The 19827-nt window shown below is 48.2% G+C and overlaps 1 protein-coding gene across 1 annotated transcript; it reads right to left on the reverse strand.

Moving 5' to 3' along the window:
* Positions 1–3489: 3489 nt before the first annotated feature.
* Positions 3490–17036, reverse strand: LOC128278884 (serine/arginine repetitive matrix protein 2). Its single transcript, XM_053017610.1, has 11 exons — positions 17009–17036; positions 16516–16604; positions 16245–16439; positions 16006–16172; positions 15653–15922; positions 15389–15577; positions 13649–14542; positions 12635–12817; positions 12428–12552; positions 5796–12352; positions 3490–5747 (listed from the first exon to the last, which is right to left on the reverse strand). Exons 1-11 carry the CDS (start codon positions 17034–17036, stop codon positions 3969–3971), a joined length of 10476 nt encoding a protein of 3491 aa, XP_052873570.1. The 3' UTR covers positions 3490–3968.
* Positions 17037–19827: the final 2791 nt, after the last annotated feature.

The raw sequence follows: 19827 nt of genomic DNA on the forward strand, positions 1-19827 counted from the left end.
ACAGCTACCTCACTCACACCAGCCACACAAGCGAACCAGCCACGAGCACGAATTATGCTATGGCAACGAACCCGTTTACCACCTCACTTTCTTGTTATGCAACGCCCGTTTCCGCCCGGTTTCGTCCCTTGGCCAACTGCACCAGTTGTCAAACTTCGAGTACGCGCGCCTTCGCGGGACACAAGGTTAATAGATCAGGTTTTTGGGAGTTACACGTGACACGGTACGAAGCCAATGTAAACAAACGGGTCAACAGGTCACTAGATTAGAAAACATATGTTGAGGCACTATACTATAAAAGTTGCTTCCTGTCCAATGCGACAAAAAAGTACTATTCTCAATGTTTCTCAACTTCCACCACTCATTCGATATTAAATTTGAAATGATAATCGGATGGGCGAGCCTTTGTGGCGCTTGACCAGGGAATCTTTAAATATGTAAATCGCCAAAACAGGGTCATACGTTGCTAGAAACTGTAGGGTATATGAAATTACAATAGCTTAACTAAGTTATTGCCCTTCATTGTTGAGTAACTGATAAGGCGGCAGCAATATTCATCAGCCGGTTGATTGCAATGCAATAAAAACCACGTTTATTATTAGTATGTGAAAAATAGTCTCGTTTTACACCGATATGCAGGGTTTTTTTTAGATGTAACCATCATCTATCATTTAGACTAACGTTATCAATGCAATAATGGGGCCGTCTGGACACAAAATGACGATGGGTTAATTACTCCAAGATAACGTTCGGTTGTCTAATGGTACGGTAGGATTGAATATTGAAGGTGCCCTCTTGACAGGATCACCTTAAAACCACACCAAAAAGCACAGTTTACAAGCTGCTCAATCAGATTAACAACTCAATCGAATCACTAACTCGTTTGCCGCTCCGAGGTCTGTGCTGATCTGTAGCATCCAAGTGTTTTGATAGTAAGAATGTGACTGAAAAAGGGTTTGCAGCAGCATAATGTGCTGCCTCGAAGTAACGTGGTGAATAAGGAATCATGATTATCAGTGAAAACGGATGAACCAAACCGTTGTTCGTTGATAAGATTGAGCCTGGCATCTCTCTACTCGGTTCGCCGAGGCAGCACGAAGATGAGGGTGAACGCGGCAATTGGGCCTCAACGTTTGCTAGCGATAGTCCTGGACTGATAGCTGACAGACTCCGATGACACGCGTATTCATTTCTTTCGAGTGCATGGAAATGGGCGTTGTGATATTGTTCAATCTGGATCCATCGAGATCGAGTTCAGTGCACCGCTATGGGTAAGATGCACCAGATACTTGTTACTAACCTGGCACTTGCAAAACCAAGGAATGTTGTTTCTTGAAGTATGCGCATATCATCATCCATAGTTGCTTTCTTTATAATTCACTATATAGTTTATTTGTTTTTTATAGTTTTTATTTGTATCATTTTTTTATTGTTTACAGTTACCTTATTTTAGCTTTTGCACTACAGTTTCCCACACTGTTCTCCGTTTCTGTGGCGTAAGATGATAAAAACAAGTGAACATAAAAATCAACGTATCGAATATATTTTCTCGAATATTTGCAAACTTTTAAATTTTCTTACTCGAAAGAATCAAATAGTCGATTGGCTTCAGAAAGTTATTCCAATTTTAATTCACTTTACTCCGCATTTTCAAGCATTCTGTAATGTGAAGAACACATTTACACAAACGTATTTACACGAACACAAACGGGCAACAAACAAAATAAGGACAACACATAACGACTGATCACAACGCGCATTGCACAGTTGCGACTACTTCCAGTTCTAATTGTAGTGACAGTTTTTAAGGTTTTCACGAACCCGGCGACGGGCACATAAACGCTTATGGATTATGTACGAAACAACAGGTTCGGATACCTTTCCGCATGTAGTTTTGATTTATCTCGTCTACTCGTCCCAGAAACAATGTCGGCCGGTTTCTGGAACATACAGGGTGTACTGATGTGCATGAGGCTGTATCATTTGAAGTAATGAATGTAAATGTATACTTAAAACACATAACTGATATTTTGTTGATGACTGTTCTATGATTCTAAGCACTGTGTTTCTGGCGCCGTATTTTTTGTCGGTTCAATGCTAAATTACTCTACTTTGTATGCGCCGTCTTCTGACTCAAGAGTTAACGATTGTTCTTGTCAATCGTAGCGCACGAACGATTTTCCAAATCTTTCGATCCTTCGTTACACGACTAATACCGCGTGTGGCAGACGATATTTCATTATTTACAATGGAACAACTAGGTTAGTGTAAACTAAGCGACACCACGGCGCGTGTCTGCTTAAAATTTAGATTCACAGAACCTCGTCTCTTTACAACTCACACTCACACGCTGCCGAAATAGTTTCGTTCGGGTACTTTTCACGTTCTATTCACGTCCTAATTTGTGTGCCCTATAAATGTAATCCTGTTGATTTCTGTAACCTATTTTGTGTACCGTATTTGTTAGAAGTGTATTGCGCTGTACACAAACCAAAGCTACAGACACACAGACACGCCGTTTCATTGGTTTAAACTCTAGATCAGATCGTCCTCTTAATTTCCGCCTTAAGCACACACACACGTATCGATAGGAAGGTACGGTTCGCATAAGTATCATCAAATATAAATAGAGACCTCATGTGGGCAATTTGAACAACCCGTCCACATTTAAACACTATAGCTATACCATTTTTTTCAGATTTTTCGTTTTTTTAAAGATCTGTTACACTGGTTTTTTTCTTTTTTTGTTTACTATGTTTCATACTTTTGCTACTGGAAGAATAGTTCTTGTCATAAATAAGGCGTAAAGGGGCTGTATTTTTTACATATAAAATTACCAGTTTCGGGTTTTTTGTCTATGCTTTTGTCATTTTGTGCAACGTTACTGCAATATTTGTTTTGTGTTTTTGGTGAGATTATCTTATAATGTTTTTTGTATTTCATTACCGCATAATGCGCACTCACTTATTACTTGCATGAACTAACAATTCTGCTACGCTAACAAATGTTCATGATGAAGGGTATGGCATTGTAATTCTCCGTCTCCGAAGCAGGAATGTGATCCGCCTGTCTATGAGGGGTTTGCTTTCCATTTTCAATTGTACATACAATACAATGCATTGTTCATTTTCGGGGGGTGTACCTGAAACCTTTACTTTTCTCGATGAAAAAGCGAACAAAGGACACAAACAAGGGAGTTACTAATTATATTAATTTACTCGATTTTAAGACGAACCCAAGAAAACCTATAAATCCCTGCAAAGTGGGTCGAAAAAGATTAACAGCACTTTTCACTTCTGAACGACTCGCTTCCAGTTCTAGCCGATGAGGAGAAACCCGAAGCGAATATCAATCCTATATTGGAATCAAGAGCTTTTGTTTATACACGGTTTATCCCCTTGCTACTCCCCTGACCGAAATTAACCCGTTTGTAACACCTCAGCAAAGGTGGTAGAAGCAATGATTCATTTTTTGCTTTTCCTTGGTCCCTTTCACTGTAACAAGGTTTGACCAAAACCGACTACATCAAGTATGAAACCAGAAAAAGAAAATCAACATGAGACCGCAACAAATATACTGATACGTTTGAGTTCACAGGGTGTTCTAAGGTTGCGCTTAAAAAAACAAAACGAACAAGTGTGACGCACCACACCACCTTTAGCATAATGATGCACTTAATACGACGAGTATTTGAAGTTGGTTAAAAAGACATAAAACACTAAACGGAACGAGTTGGGAAAACTCGTTGTAATCTTGTTGATAACATAGACGGCTCTTGACCCTCTTGAACTGAGACTGAGAAGCAAATCGGGTGGCGGAAAGGTCGGTGATATTCCGGTTCCGGCGATTTTCTGGCAAACTTACCCTTCCGCAGCCTTTCCGCATCCTTCCTGGTGCAGCAACGTTTCGAGTTTTGTTTTTGCACCTTGATCTTTGAGTGGATTCCTTCAAGCTACTGCCGTTTGACGTTAGAGGAACGGGGGACGGTTCATGCTGTTCATGGCATCGTACGGTTTGTGCATACCGAGCGCCGGATGATAGCTTGCCTGGGCGTAGGCGCTGGGCGGCGCGGGTCCCGGAGGCCCCAGTAGTCCCTGATTGAGCAGCATTTGGGCGCGCACCTCATCCTGCTGGCGTTGGAGGTAATCGAGCTGGTTCATGAACTGGTACGGTCGGGAACCGTGGTGCGACGCGAGAAACTGGTGGTACGGTGATGCGGCCGACGGCGGCGGAGGATGCACTACGGATGCGCCCGCCGAAGCGGCAGCTGCGGCAGCCGCCGCCGCGACTATACCCGGCGGCGGTGGCACTCCCTGCGAAGTACCGGCGGCATTCACGACCGACACCAGTTTATCGTCGACGACGGGCGGACCGCGGTGACTCGGTGGCGCAAGATAGTAAGCATTTGGCGTGTTGCGATACGCATCATCGAGGTACGCGGCACTTGCCACGGAAGTATCGCCGTACAGGCTACCCGGTAGCCCTAGTCCCGATGGCCCGGTTCCAAAGTTGAAGGCACTCCCCGGTACGTTGGTCGTCTTGAGTGAAATGGCCGAAGACTCGGCGCTTCCCGTCGGGTGACTACCGCCCATGCCGGTGCCACCGACCATCTGGCCAATGGACGGGGACGCTACGGAGACTGGATTGGCGGCTGGCTTCAATCCGCTGTAGGACTGGAATCCCTGATGGGCTGCCGTCTGCTGTTGGTGTAGCTGGTTCGCTTGCTGTTGATGCAATGACGGCGGTGGCTGGTGCTGTTGTTGCTGTTGCTGGGCCAGCAGCTCCTGGTTAGGATCTTTCTTCTTACGTGTCCTCTTCGGCTTGGCAGGTGGTGCCACCACCGATGGCTGCGGGTCACTGCTGCTGGGATTGCAATCCGACGAAGGTACACCGCTCCCGTGGATCATCTTTTGCGACGGAACACCCGATGTGTTCATGGTTTGTTGCTGAGAGGGATGTTGTTGTTGTTGGGACTGGTGGTGATAACCACCCGGTACGTAGGCAGCATTTTGCGGCTCGCCAGCGCGACCGTAACCCATTGAAGAGGTCGCTGCCAGGGTGCTGTTAAACATTTGCTGCAACGTCGACGTAGTGGCGGTTGCCGACGACGACGACGATGCGGCCGGAGCAAGGTTCTTGGGGTACATGTGCGCCGTCGGTGGGATACTTTTGTCGTAGTAGCCGGCCGTAGCCGTCGGTAGTGCCCCGGCACCGGGCGCTCCCAGCAACCGATCGTCCGGATTGTACAGCGACGAAAGGGAGGTGAGATTGCGGATCGAAGGATCCATTAAATTTGCCGCCGAGCTGTAGGGTTTATATCCAGTCGTGCTGCTGCCGCCGGCACTACTACTGCTGAGATCCATATTGTTCGCCGACTGTTGCTGCTGCTGCTGCTGCTGGTGCAGTTGGATTTGCTGAGGACTTCGCTGATCGTAGCGTGACAGCATATGCTCCGAGGGTTGACTCGCGCTAGCTCCTTTCGCACTTGCTGCCGTTGAGGGGCCCGCTGTAGTCGACGCTTGCATGTTGTAACTGGGCCCACCATGTTGTTCGTGTGCCTTGTTTATGTTGTTCCCATGATGGTCGTAACCGACGGGACTGCCAACAACGCCTCCGGCACCGTGGTTGGTGCCGAATCCTCGCGGGTAGTTCATCGGGGCCGAACGATTAAACACATCGAATGCTTTCGATTTGCTCATCGAAGCATCCATTGCTCCAGCGTAATCTATCAGAGGGGTATCGTAAGCCTGCTGAGGATGTTGCTGTGCTAGCGGTTGCTTGCTCGCACTCGCCGCCTCCTTTGCGTCTGTGCCGCCACCTGGATGCTTGCTTTTGCCACCCAGTGTTATCGGCCCACCACTGGTTTCCATGTTCATTGGCACCTCCTGTTGCTGTTTGGGGATCGAAGCAGGCGTTTGGGGCGTTACATTGCTGTTGCCGGTCGCTTCCGGTTCACTGTAGCCAAGATTGATCATTTCAGGCACCTTCGACGAATGTTGTTGCTGCTGCTGATGTTGCTGGTGTTGATGTTGCGGGTGTTGATGGTGTTGCGGGTGCTGGTGGTGATGGGCAGGGTGATGATGCTGATGCTCCAGGGTGGCCGGGGCTGCCGAAGCAGAGTTGAGGTCATACGGGCGACCGTAGGTGGAAGCGTACGGATTGCTGTTGGCACCCATCAGCAGGTTGCTGAGATGGCTATGCTGCTGCTGTTGGCCCCCGGTTGCCAGAGCGTGGTGCGGCTGGCGCTGGTGATGGTTTTGCAATGGAGGATGTTGGTGTTGCTGTGCGTGAGGGTGTGGCTGTTGCTGCTGCTCATGATGCTGTTGGTGTGCGTGAGCAGGCGTAGGATGCTGGTGGGCATTGTGGTGCGCTTGCTGAGGTTGCTGCGCTTGCGAGGATGTGGCATTCGGCATATGCGCAGGAGCGGGCGGCATTAGCATAGCGCTGCTGGTGCTGCTGTTGCTACCGCTACTGCCCGGATCGCCACTCGCTGTCGGAAGGTAAGGATTGTAGTGACCCTGGTGACTCCAATGAGCCGATGATGCGGCGGACTGATGTTGGTGATGTTGGTGGTGAGGATTAATTTGTGGTGGTGTTGCCTGGTGTTGTGAAGACCCGCCCGCCGTTGGAGTGGCCAGATTTTGTGCAACCGCCTCAACGGGAAGTATTACCCCTGCGGCGGCTGCAGCCTGCTGAGGTGTGATGATGGGCGGGGCTAGTTTGATGCTACTTTGAGCACCTCCCGAAGCACTCGTAGCAACCGTTGGTTGCGAGGGTTTCGGTGACATCGGTTGGAACGGTGACAGTTGGCCTTGGGAATAGGGCGAGTTGGGGTCCTGCTGCGAGTAAGGAGAGCTTTGGTTCGACTGGGAGAACGGAGAGTTGGGGCTTTGGTGCAGAGGTGTGTTCGGTTTGGACTTTGGACCCCCGGCCACAGCTCCCGACGGTGCCGATTGTGGTGGGGGGGCCTGGTTGTTGTTGTTGTTGGTCCCTCCATGATACGGGGAATGTGCTTGAGCCGAGTTGTTCTGGTACGGGGAATGTCCACCGAGCCCCGTCTGGGCGGCCGGACTGTGCGGTACCGTCGGCGGGTTGGGAGTCACCGAGCTGGTGCTGTAGGGTGACAAAGGCCCCGAAGAGGCTGGAGACGCCATCGATTGTTGGTGTTGCTGCTGCTGCTGGCTGCTGTACGGAGAGGATGCTTGGTTCGATTGCTGCTGCTGTTGATAGCAGGCGGGTGAGTTCTGTTGTTGCTGGTACGGCGACGACGCCGGGTTGTGATATGGAGAGTTGGGATTTGTACTCGGACTCATCGAAGAGTTGTAATCGGACTCCTGTGAAGCCGGTTGTTTGTACTGATCGTAGAAATCGACGGGTGACTTTAGCTCCTTCCCGTAGCCCTTGAAGCCACCATCAGCTGGTGTCGTTCCCGCAGAGCTTTCGGTAGTTGCCGTAGCAACGCTGACACTGTTGTTGTTTTGTCGTCGAGTTGCTTCCTCGAGTTGCGCAGTCGAGGTGCTTCCAGTGATTGCGGACGAAGTGGAGGGGCCAGATGTTCCGCTACTTATTGCACCGTAAGTGGCGTAGTTACCGTACAGCGAACCGCTGTTCGTGGCGTTCCCACTCGAGGAAGTGGCAGTGTTCGACGTGTACAGATGCTGCGAGTACTGCGGGTACGAGGCGGGCATATCCCGCGGACTGCAGCTCTTTTCCGGGCTGCTCTTCTGCGTCGTGTCCTGATAGAAGCCTACCTTGATGGCACCGTTCAGCGGATGGTATGGACTTTTTTGCGACTCGTCCAGCTTCGGCGAAGTCATGATCGGTGATGCACCAATCGGGCTGGGATACGGACCGGGATAGCCACCGATCCGTTCGTCGATTCCGATCCGAGGGCTGTCCGGGTCCTGGCTGTAGGACGATCGTTCGCTAACCGTGCTGCCGGTGCTGGCCTTTCGTTGGCGCGGCGGTGCAGAAAGCGATGGATAACTGGAGCCCTCCAGGCCACCCGGCGCAGTGGGTGCCAAAGGCGATTCGGACGTCGTGGGGGGTGTTTGATCGGAACCCTTACTCTTTTCACTCGCCGGAGACGCTTTGCCGGGTTCGTCCGAGTCTTCCGACTTTTTCGGTTTCTTTGGAACACCGAACGCCTTAAACCAAGCGCTCAAGTTGGGCGTCGCGGAAGGTTTGTCAGCTCCCCCCTTGGGGACGGCCCCTTCCTTGCCTTCCGCTGGTAATGTGGCTGCCGTGGATTTAGTGGCACCATTTTCCTTCTTCACCGTTTCATCTTTGGTGAGTGAACCCTCGTCTGCGGAACTCGGCTTCCCGGTGCTGTGCTCCCGGTCTCCCGGAGTGCTCCCGGTTGCATTGTTTCCATCTTCAGTCTTTCCCGTAGTAGAAGTCGTTTTTTGAATTCCCGTGTCACTGCCCGCACTTCCATTACTGAGTTTAGACAGAAACACCGACGAAGCTTTACTCGCCGGTTCGTCCACAGTCGTGTCTTCCTCTTCTGGTTTCCTGCACTCTGAGCGCCGGCTTTCCTCCGCCGCCACGTCATCCTTCACATCGTCCGCAAAGTTGTGTTGCTGCACGATGCCGAAACCTTCCGTGTTTAGAACGGTGCCGAGACTAAGCTTCGGTTTCGATTCGTCCGTCTTGACAATGAGCGAGTTCTTAACCTCCTTGAACTTGCCCAAAGCACCGCTGCTGCCGGACCCGGCACTCCCATTAGCTCCACTTCCACCACCACCACCAGCACCGCCGTTCCCGCCGGAGCCACCACCGCTTGCGAACAAATCGTCCGGTTTGTTGAGATTCTGCATTGTACCGATCAGGTTGCCCTTTGTCTTGCCCGGCTGCAGCCGATCGATCGTTCGGTGCAGGTCACGTTTGCGAGCCCCAAGCTGGGACAGCTTTTCCTTCAGCGTTTTGCGCTTCGGTTCTTTCGCTTCCTTCTTCTGCGAGTGCGCCGGAATGATGGGTGGTGGCCCAAGTATCGTGTGGTTAGTCGACCCAACACTTTTCATGTTGGTCGTGGTGCTGTCTTTGAGAGATGTTTCGGTGGCGCCGCCAATCGGTTTCGCCGATGCACCGCTCGATTTGGGAGAGAATGCTGTCGGTGGAGCAGCCATGGCTGCCAGTGCGGGACTGGAGCCACGCAACGGACTAACCGCTGCCGATGATCGTTTTTCGCTCGATTCACTGGCCGCCGTTGCGGACGCAGGGAGCTGAGAGAGTGGAATTGGTTTTCGAAAATCGGTATCCTCGATCTTTACGGGAACGCTGTCAAAATCGTCCATAATGTAGCGCGACGGTGAGTTACTTGCCGAACTGTACTCTGGGAAGCGCGGTGTGTTCTCTAGCCACTTGTTGATGTCCTTCAGTGTTTGTTCCGTTTCCAACTCTAATTCTTCCATGTTGGCCCCACCACCAGCAGCTGCCGCGGGGGGAACCATACCGCCTTTCGATGCACTGGTTACGCCTCCGGCGGTTTTGATGGCCGCTGTTGGTTTCGCGTTTGTTTTAGCATGTTTTTGTGAAACCGATACTGGGCCCGACGCCAGCGGTCTTTTGTGTGCTGCTTTCGCCTTCACTCCGGCGGCAGAGTGTGACGTTCGTCTGTCGGTGTCCGGCTTACCGGGTACTGGCGAAGGACAGACGGGATCGTATGCACCTTCGTCGACAAACTCATACTCGATGCTTCGGTCGACTTTTTTCGCATCCGTCGGACGCTTCTTCTCATGCGCTTTGTTCCACGAAGATGAAGTGTCCAGCATTCCGTAACCCGCCGCCGGCTGTTCGATGGATTTGTCGCGTTTCTTTTTGCCCTTCGCACTACCACTGGGACTGTTCTTTTGCTGCTTCGCCATCTCAACGGCAGGCTTCTCGTTCTCCTGGTCTTGCTGGTGTTGCTGTTGATGACGTTTTTTGGGATGTTTGCTACCCGAGGCACTTGCTGTAGGGGAAACCGTAACGGCGGCGGCTACATCCAACTGGCGTTGCTCTTGTTGGCCACGATTTTGTGTTTTCTGTTTGCTCCTTTTGCCCGGGCTCGTGCCAGTGGCAGCAGTTTCCTTGGCTTTCGTTTTGACTTTGGTTTGTTTGGCCTTGGCTTTGGCTGCGGCAGCGACCGCGGCAGCAGCTGCAGCACGGTTCCGGCGTTCCTTGATGAGATCAAACTTATCCTTGATGTCGGGAGTGATCGGCCGATCAAGTGCCGACCCTTCGGGTATCTTACTACAACCGTCATCCATTTCGTCGTCATTATCTTCCGATTGATCGGAAAAGTAAGAACCAATCGGACTTGGTGACCGGGAAGCACTTCTCGAGAGTCCGTCGTGCGAATGAATCGAGTAGTGCGTGAAATCCCTTGTTTGCTTGGCGCAGTTTGAGGCACTTTTGCTACGTTCTTCTGCCGCCGCCTGTGGACGACGGGAACTGCTCCCCCCATCGGTGGCTTCCACATCCACATCTTTCCCATCATCGTCCTCGCCACCGCTAGATACTGGGTTACGGCAGTAAGTAGACGACGTCGGTTTTGATTTTTTCTTGCCACGACCAGCTCTGTCTTTTTTGTGAGATTTTTTGTCCATTTTCTTCTCCCTTCCCCTCACTTTACTTCCTCTTCCTTTTTTACTTCCACGGTGATGGTGGTGATCTTCAGCATCGTTATTGTTTTCGATCGAGTTTTTGTTGTTTTTACTTTTTTTGTTTTTAGATTTGTCCGATTTTTTGCCTCGACCACCTTCCACTCGGTTGCCATCTTCGGTGAGTTCTTCTTCAGCCGCGCCACCATGCGGTCGTTGTCTGCTGAACTTGTCCTGTTCGCTGTCACTCCCATCATCCGCATGAGTTCCACTACTATCGCTGTTTGATTCCGGGATTTTCTTCTCATCCACAACGTTACCGCTCCCGAACGCAACCGCTTCCTTTCGTTTGTTTCGTGTGTCCTTTTTCTGTTGCCCCTTGCTACCGGCAGGACCACTTTTTGCTTGCTGCGTCACACTTTTATTCGGCTTCGATTCGTCCCGTTTTTGAGTTTCTTCATACGCTGTATCGTTTCTATCATTCGTTTTTTTCGCAGCCAATTTGTGCGCTTTGCCCTTATCGTTCGCACTATCCAATCGACTCACCAACGGTGGAGACTTTGAGTCTGCAGGAACTGGTGAGGCGACACTGAGTCTCGATAGTTTAGGCAACGGCGCTGGGCTCGGCGATCGCGATAGTGATCGTCGCACCGGCGACCGAGTTTCGTGCTTTCCCTTGCCATATTTGCCAGTGCCACTGAGACTATTGCTACTAACAGTGGGTTTTGTCTTTTTATCTTCCTTCTTCACCTTTGCACCATATTTCTTCTTTTCTTTTTCCTGTCGCTGCAGCGCTTTGATGGCCGCTTTCTTCTTACTTTCGTACACAGGATAATCTTGTTGCTCCTCATCCTTGGGCGATCTTTTTTCTCCTTCCGCTTTTGATTGTTCACTCCGAACAGGCACTAAGTATTCCTTGTGATCTTGGTACACCACCGCGTGTCGTTCATCGGCCGCTGATACGCTGGATTTGGACTGCACTTTTTTTGTCACATGCTCCGTCCGTTCCTTTTTAGCCCGTTTTCGCTCTGGGCCACCCCAACCATCATCATCTTCCTTGTTTTCCACCGCTCGGACATCCACTTCTTCCTTCATGACCACGACACCCCGATCATCGTTTGTTTCCGTTTTCACTTTTCTGTTTTTCACTTTGCTATTCGCCTTTTCCTTCTCTTTACGCTTCCGCTTCAAGTTCCTACTACCACTCGATACACTTTTCTCGCTTTCTAGCGGCTCGGGAGCAGGTTTCGGATCTGTTGCCATTTCCAGATGTTTGATCGGTTTCTGTTTCTTTGTCGCCGGAGCATGTTTTCCATCCCTTTGATCCGATGATGCTGTAGCGACTCCTCCCTTCACTGGTTTCGGTTTGCTGTCCTTAGCTTTGTCTGTCGTCGTTTGTTTTTTGCTTTCGCCACTGTTAAGAGGTCCGCGATCGACATCCGCAGCACTGCCACTTGCACTACTTCCTCCTTTGACATTCACAGCACTGCCACTTTTCTTGGTTTTTTCCTTCACTGTGTTATCTGCTTTGGTGCCGCTGCCAGCAGCATTACTACCAGCTTCTTTTGAACTAGGCTTTCCACCTCCGGCGGACGTATCGCCAGATTTGTTGGGCTGCGCCGGGGGCACTTTCTCCCTGACCGCACTAGACCGGCTTACATCCGGGTGCTCGAGAGTCATCATTTCCTCGTCAGAAGAATTCTCATCGAAGTACTTCTTTCGGGCGCGTTCAAAAGCCAGCTGAAGATTGTTAACCATCTCCGTGTACTCTGAAGAGGAAGCAAAACACGTAAATTATCGTACAGTCGGGTTATCCCGTTCACGCCGTGAGTTTTTTACTTTACCATTGGCTTGTCCGTTGTAAAGTCGGCAATTGTTAACGATCAGTTTAAAGTCGTACTGGAAGTCTCCAAACATAGCGTACTCCCCATTGTCAAGCTTTTCCTCCATCTTTTGTAGATCCATCGGCCTATTTTAACATGTCGAGTTATTGTAATTACAAATCATTTTTCATTATCTACCCTTCTATTGTTTATCAACTATCCGTTTACCTTCGAATGATGGAGTAGTATCGTGGAGCGATATCCTCATCGACTGGATCCATAAACGGCCAGGCATCGTCGTGGTTTTTTATGCTTTCCAGCACCTTATGCATGCCGATCTGCAAAACCTCATCCGTTTCGGTGAAGCTAAGAGACGACGATATGAAAGCGGATGAGGTCGTTTTGGTAAAACTGCAGATTTTGGGTACCGCCAACGATACCGAAGGTGAGCCCACAGAACACCGATGTGATACGATGAGTTTTTTTGCGTTTGTAAAATCAGTTTGCGTTTTGATTTACAGGTGCAGTTGAAACCGATCGATCGACACAGTGCATCGCGACCCAGGAAGATCAGGTTGAACGGGGTGCAATTGTAACGTCGTTGGTTGACAGATACATTTGTAAATACCAGGATAGGCCAAATACGTCAGATTGTGCATTCGTGATTCAGGTTATATACAGTGCAGTTGAGGATGATGATTAACGAAGTCATGAAGTTGATGTGATAGGGAGAAAAATGAAAACAACCGATGCATCAATGTTATTGTCTATTTTATACACCAAAACAAACCACACTTAGACTTATATAACGAAAAATCGACACTACCAAACTAATTCGCAAATTAAAGACCAACCGCAACCCCCCTTTGGTGACAGATAGGAACAAAAAATTGTTAACCACACCAGAACAGATAAATAGGTAAATGTTATATAAATAAAACTATTCATGGCACACGGATTGTTCCCATTTTAGACAGAAAATAAAACAATAATATGCAATTAACAACGATTAAAGATAACACTCATGCCAATTTTAGAAACTAGTTGTAGTTGTATTGAACCAAAATAATCAAAAGGACAAAACATTAGAAATCAAACTAACGAAACTTATGTTTCCGAGTAAGACCTTCTAACACGGCAATATTAAGCAAACCATAACCAACAGTTTAGCAGACGATCACATCACTTTTGTGATGATAACCAAAGATAATCCTACTGCACCGCCTACTGAAAGATACTTACACATGCTGTGCCGATTTTGCTCCTTTCTTGCCTTTCCGTCCACCGTTGTTGTTTGTTGCCGATTCTATTCCACTTTTCCCACTGCCGGGTGTCGACCCGTTGCTGTTGTTGTTATTGTGATTGCCGCTGCCCGCTGAACTACCCTTCTGCATACCACCGTCGGCAAATGGAAGTATCACGGGTCCAGTTACAGACGAAAGTGAGTTATTGGTCTGCCGTCCGGGCAGTTTCGTAGCTGTTGGTGCCATATTATGGTTCAAACGAAGAAGGCTTTCCAATTCGGTAGCACATACGCGCCGCACTTGGTGCTGCTGTTTTTTGCTCGAATCAATTGGTTGTGGTTTGTCGGCGTGTGGGGCTTTGATCTCTATGAGCGATTCTGCCGCAGTTCGCCAGTGGTTAATAGTGTTACTAGTGTTGATGTTATTCTCAGCTTCAATGTTATCCAAGCTCTCACTATCGTCGTCGTCGTCGTCGCTGTCGTGGCGGTTTGCAATGAAAAACGAATCACTTAGGCTCTGTACATGCACCGTGTTTTCTCCCGACACAAAGGTACTGCTGCTGCCAGTGCTGTTCCGATAACTACTTGCAGAATCAATAGATTCACGGCTGACGCAGGACGGTGAACGGTTCGCGTCTCTGGCAGGACCGCTGTTGCTGCCGCTAATAGTATCTTGCAAGTGGTCTTCTTCCTCTTCGCCCTGTTTTAGCAAGTGCGAACCTACTGACGGAGAAGTGGAACCTCTCAAATTAGTAGTGTGAAGGTAAGGGTATGTAGAAATTTCTTTACGGAATGCGTTTTCTTTTGGCTGAAAAATAAAATCAGGCGTCAGAGGTGGCTCTGATGAGCTAGCATGTGTCGTAACTATACTTGTGACGGAATTGGATCGTGATCTGGAATGGAAAGAGAGATAAAAAGATGTAATTAATAAACAACATGTCGTTAAATTTGAAGGTAAAAATACCCTAATACCAAATATATCAAAAAGTTTCATTATGTTTATCATTAACAGTGCACGGTTGGCTGAATGTGGTACCCGCGTTCTCTGCCTACTAATGAAACGTTACTGTTATTGACAGAAATTGCCCAGTAGCAAGTAACATTGCGACGCAACTAAGGAACAAAAACGGACCTGATGAGAGCACTAGATTCAAAAACCAATGTATGTAGGCATCGCCATCTTGCCATATTCTTAATGTTTGGTTAACTTCCAGCAAATTATGTGCAATGAAAGGCGTTTGTTAATAATAAAGCTGTTAAAATGAAACTTTTCCATGTGTTAAAAAAGAATGTCGTGTTCTTAGAAGAAAATGTTAAATAATAAAAAAAACACAACATGCATACATACATAAGAAGCAAGCAAAGCCCAGACGAGAGAAAGCAAAACGAAACTAAAGCAATTCATCGTTCTATTCATCCACAAACATTTCTCTCTTTCCGAGCGACGGCGGCGTGGGATGACACTTGACGATCGCTTTCTATGCACTGTCGTTGGTATGAGGGATGTCCGTATTTGTGAATTGTTTCTTTGGCCGATGGATGGTCATGGTAGGATATCATGAAAGTTTGTTATTGTTGAACAAATGATACGCCAATTCTGCCACTACTGTTCCGATTCCTTCTGTCACTGTAAGGCGGAAATGATCATGTTTCCGATATTTTGTAGCCCTTTTTATGTTGCCTTCGTTTTTTGTCTGAAATGTTGGTTTCAATTATGATGTTAGTGCTTTGCTTCTAACCGTCGTTCGGCCCGCTTGGCGCGTGCTTCGGCAAGCTGTTGACTTCTTGATGGATTTTCTTCCTCTGGTACTTCCGACGGGCCGGGTTGTTCAGTTTCGCGTTCGGTTGGTTGTACTTGTTGCTGTTGACGAAGGATTCTTTCTTCACGTTTGAGTCTTAGCCTTGATGAAGTTTTTCGCTCCAAAAGTCTGTAGGCATATATGGATAGAAATGCACATAACTTTACCTGAACAACCATTTTTTAACTTCTTTGCTTCACTTACTTAACTCTTCGTACTCTCTCCTTGTCACGAAACAGCTTCGGAATGTATGGCAAAAAGTTTTCTACCAATAGTGCGTGTAGGGCTCGTTCCTTGCGGTCTGTGGAGTTTTCAAACTTGTGTGCGAGATTGCGCCAATCTTCTTCCGAGAAGCAGATTACCTGCCAGACGGTTGGCTTGGTACTTCCCGGTTTATGTTTCCCGTGGACGTAGTCTTCCCGGTACAGCCGTGTACCGAAAAAATGCCAATAGGAGGACCCGTTACGATCGTATCTATTGGTGAAAAATGACAATCCCCCCCGATAATGTCTGTTAATGTAGGAAGGAGTTGTCAATTGTAAGGGCATTATACTTACCCAAGCGGTTCTAGGCGAATACTGTTTGGTTCGTACAGAGAAAACGAAGAAACATCATCGGAATCAAGTCGAAATTCGCACAAATATTTCAAAATCAGGATCTTAGTGCGGAGCGGCAACTTCTCAAAATCCGTATCCGTATTGAACGGATTTTCAACTCTATGTTCCTACAAAATATAGAAGATGGACAGCATACAAATTATTCGATGAGATCGATGCACAACAGACGGGACGGGTACCTGGCATTTTTGTCTGAATAAGCGTCTCAGGAACATCTGATAATTGCTCGGGCTGATGTGCGCTACGATCGGAGCAAGTGTGTCACATCCTTTCAGTAGCGCTACAATCAGATCTGGCAGTAAGCGCGCGATATACACTTTTGGCTCTACTTGTCCCTCGGCATCGGTATCTGTAAGCAGTGCCTCTTCGAGGTCCTTTTCGGGAGAAAAGCTTTATTAATTTTCTCCCACTTTACGAACATTTACCCTTCCTACTCGCCCCGCGTATTACCTCGATGTCAAACACCGGTAGCTCAAAGGTGGTACTGAACAGCGAGCAAAAGTGTGCGATGCAGGGCACCTCCCACCATGATTGAATATCTGCAAAATTAAAGGCAAAAAGGTAAAAAGTTTTGACCTATCCGTTAGCTTCCGCTAAAAATGTTCTGTGTTCACTAGGCGCAAAACCGTCAACAGGGCTAATGGAAAAGTAAAATGTGATGAGAATAAAGAATTACCAAACTCAACATGAATCAGATCAATGGCCCCGCTTAATAAATTTAAAGTGGAATATGCCACGCCATCTAAGTTAATTTGCTTCCAAACGGTTAACCCGTGCAACAAAACATGAAAAAAGAACAGCGAAGCAACACATTGCAACGGTTCAATGCCAAGGGCAGACCCGTTTCTGAAGGGTGGCACTGTAATTCGCGACGTTCGTGCGTGCGTGTGTGAAACAGATAAAGTTTTGAACATCTTCACACTCGCCGTGCTGTCAAACTTACCAATTAAACCGATAAAAGTGGTAAACATCTGCCCTTCTAGACGGAAGCCGGGATTCCGATCCGGCCCGGAGCGACCAGTACCTGTTTCCGTGTTATCCTAGCGATGCGGCCGGGTGGTGCACGGAAAAGAAGGCGAAGAAAAAGGTACGATTAAAGTGGAAACTGTCACGATGGATTCCAACGGTACATTGACGGTTGCGGTTTGGTTGCGTACGAGCCACGTATTGCACTGCCCACGGTTCTTCTAATCACGCTCGCTGGCCCGCTCATTGTACACGCGATACGACAAACGCAAGCTGATTTTCGACATTCTGCCAAATGCAGTCAGTGGAACAGTCAGTTTCTCTAGAGATAAAACATGATACCAAGCGGGCGAACAACTCAAATGCCAAATTTGCTTACATCCGAGCAAACCGAGAATTGCACTTTTTTCACTTTACGAAACGGAACTAAGTCTCTATCAGTCGAGTCCTTCGTTGTTATCAGGTGGTATCCGCGAGCGCTACGCTAGGCATTCCTGGAGTTAGGTCCGCTGCTACTAGGGAAGTCCAGTCTAACTCGGTTCACGAGCGTTTCTCGATTTTGTGCTGTATTTATTTATGATTGGTGCGCTTTAACACAGTCAACGCAACAAACCTACACACACACACACGCACACAAATGAGTGCGCGCGCGCCTGCAAACACAAATCACATTCACGCACGGCCAATCACAATACACAACTTTGCCCAGCGCAGCACTCGCTCCGTCTTAGTGTGTGTGTGAGATATGTAGTGGTATGCACGGACGGTTTGTCGTTGCTACAAGTAGCGGAAGTTCGGAAGAGGCAAAAAATAAACTACGACGTTTCTACGGGCGCTAGTGGCTTTCTCACTTTTTGCTATTCCAAAAATACGCCCTTTAGAACACAGAAGCGGTGGTTGCTGCTGCTTAGTTCCTGGGCATCACAGAGCGAATATTCTGGCGAACATATCCGTAACGACGACAAAGATCGATAATGTTTTGACATATGAGGAAGCAGAGGCCCGTCGAACACGGAAAGGAAAATATCTTCGCTGCCCCTTTCCATCATCTAACGCGCGCACCAACCAATCGAAACCCGAGAGCCACGGTTCGCGTACCTTAATCGTGTTTTATCCGGAGGGAAAAGCTGGTAGCAAAATTCCTCCGCTCGCCAACTGCAGACGGCGCGCCAATCAATTGGATACACTCACATCATAATAACATTGCGTCCGTAGTGAAACGACACGACGTCGCTCGGTACGCAAAGATGAAAGAAAACGCGGGCGGAACGAAAAAAAACTTCATAAAATCGGCTCTATCGCAAACGGATGGTACGGGAGGAAGGACGATAACACATTGCACACACAGCCTCCGTTTAAAATGCACTAAACAACGCCAGCTTCGCCGATCGAACACACACCACGCACCACCCGGTCCAACAACTAACGAACGAAATGATAACGAACCTTCCGTCGCGGGCAGAATTGCTAAAAACCCTGCGTCTTGTGTGAGGATGAAAAATGGTCGCCTCTTTGCTTGAGCTTCGCTGCTCGGATGAAAAATATGTGTTTGTATGTGCGTTTCGACTGCTCGAAATGGGACGACGGACTGTCAAAACAATTTGCGCGCGCGATGCATCAGATTCGAGCAGCATTATTGGAACATTTCCGAGGGAAAATGGTAACCAAACCGGGGGGTATGAATGTGATGTTTGAAATACTTCGCTACAACGGTTCGCAATGGTTTTTAAAATTATACGACCACCGATTTCGATTGTCCCTTTGTAGATTTGGCTTTTTTCGATACTATCAATAGAGAAATCGAAGAAATGTTAAACTTCGAGCGTTGGTTTTATGACCAGCCATTCAGGTACGATGTAGGTGATATTAATCATAATTTATAGAATGTTGGATTTAGGAATAGGTTCTTTCCAGGAACAGGTTGTCTCGTGTTTGAATAATGCCAAGACAAGGTAAATAATGAGTTATAAACTTAGTAAATGAGTAACGAGGAATGTGCAGACAATGTGCGATTCGTAACATAATATCTACTTCCAACCATCATGAATCGTTCTTTAAATAAACACTTGACAATGCGCTTACTTTGATTAAGCTACCAAATATTTAGACGAACTTTGTTTGCGCATGATTGTTTGATTGTTGCGATTACAAACTTCAAGACCATGTACATGTTATCCGGCTGGAAGATAACGGCTAGAATGTATTACGAGTACAATCATGATCGCATCAGCATGCGTGATTTTGGATGCATCTGTGCCTTCCGCTGCTTTCGGTGAATCGTTCGATGTGCATCGCTGCGACCGTTCCCGCGCGTTGACTGGGCGATCACGTGGAGGCGGCGTGGCGCTTGCAGTTCGTCGCGGCATCGATTGCCGTATGGTGGATTCCTCCGGTGAGCGTGCCTACGAGCAGATCTGGATTCGGGTGCAGATGAATCGTCACGCGCTCTATGTTGGAACCATTTATGTGCCTCCCGATCTCAGCCACGACGTTCCCACGCTGCAGCAATTACAACAGGATCTCGCGGGGGCATTACGTCACATGGACCCTTGCGATCACGTTTTGCTACTGGGAGATTTTAACCAGCCTGCGATCGACTGGGACGAACTGGGTGTGCAGAGTGCACCGGCGTCTGGTGCTGCTGCCGTCTTCGTGGATACCGTTAACTTCCACGGACTTCGTCAGCTGAACAAGATTGGCAATATCCTTGGACGTTGCCTTGATCTGGTGTTCGTTGACTCAGAACTCGATCAGCGTATAGTGGTTCACGAGTCGGTAGAGGCCCTCACGCCCGTG

The sequence above is a fragment of the Anopheles cruzii genome, chromosome 2 (assembly GCF_943734635.1).
Source record: "Anopheles cruzii chromosome 2, idAnoCruzAS_RS32_06, whole genome shotgun sequence".
NCBI lineage: Eukaryota > Metazoa > Arthropoda > Insecta > Diptera > Culicidae > Anopheles > Anopheles cruzii.

Coding starts and splice junctions, on each gene's coding strand:
- LOC128278884 (XM_053017610.1), bottom strand. CDS start 17,036: ATGTTTACCACTTTTATCGGTTTAATTG. Junction 12,553..12,634: donor TACTACTCCATCATTCGAAG/GTAAACGGATAG, acceptor ATGTTAAAATAG/GCCGATGGATCTACAAAAGA. Junction 5,748..5,795: donor GCGGCACAGACGCAAAGGAG/GCGGCGAGTGCG, acceptor CATCCTCAGCAG/GCTTACGATACCCCTCTGAT.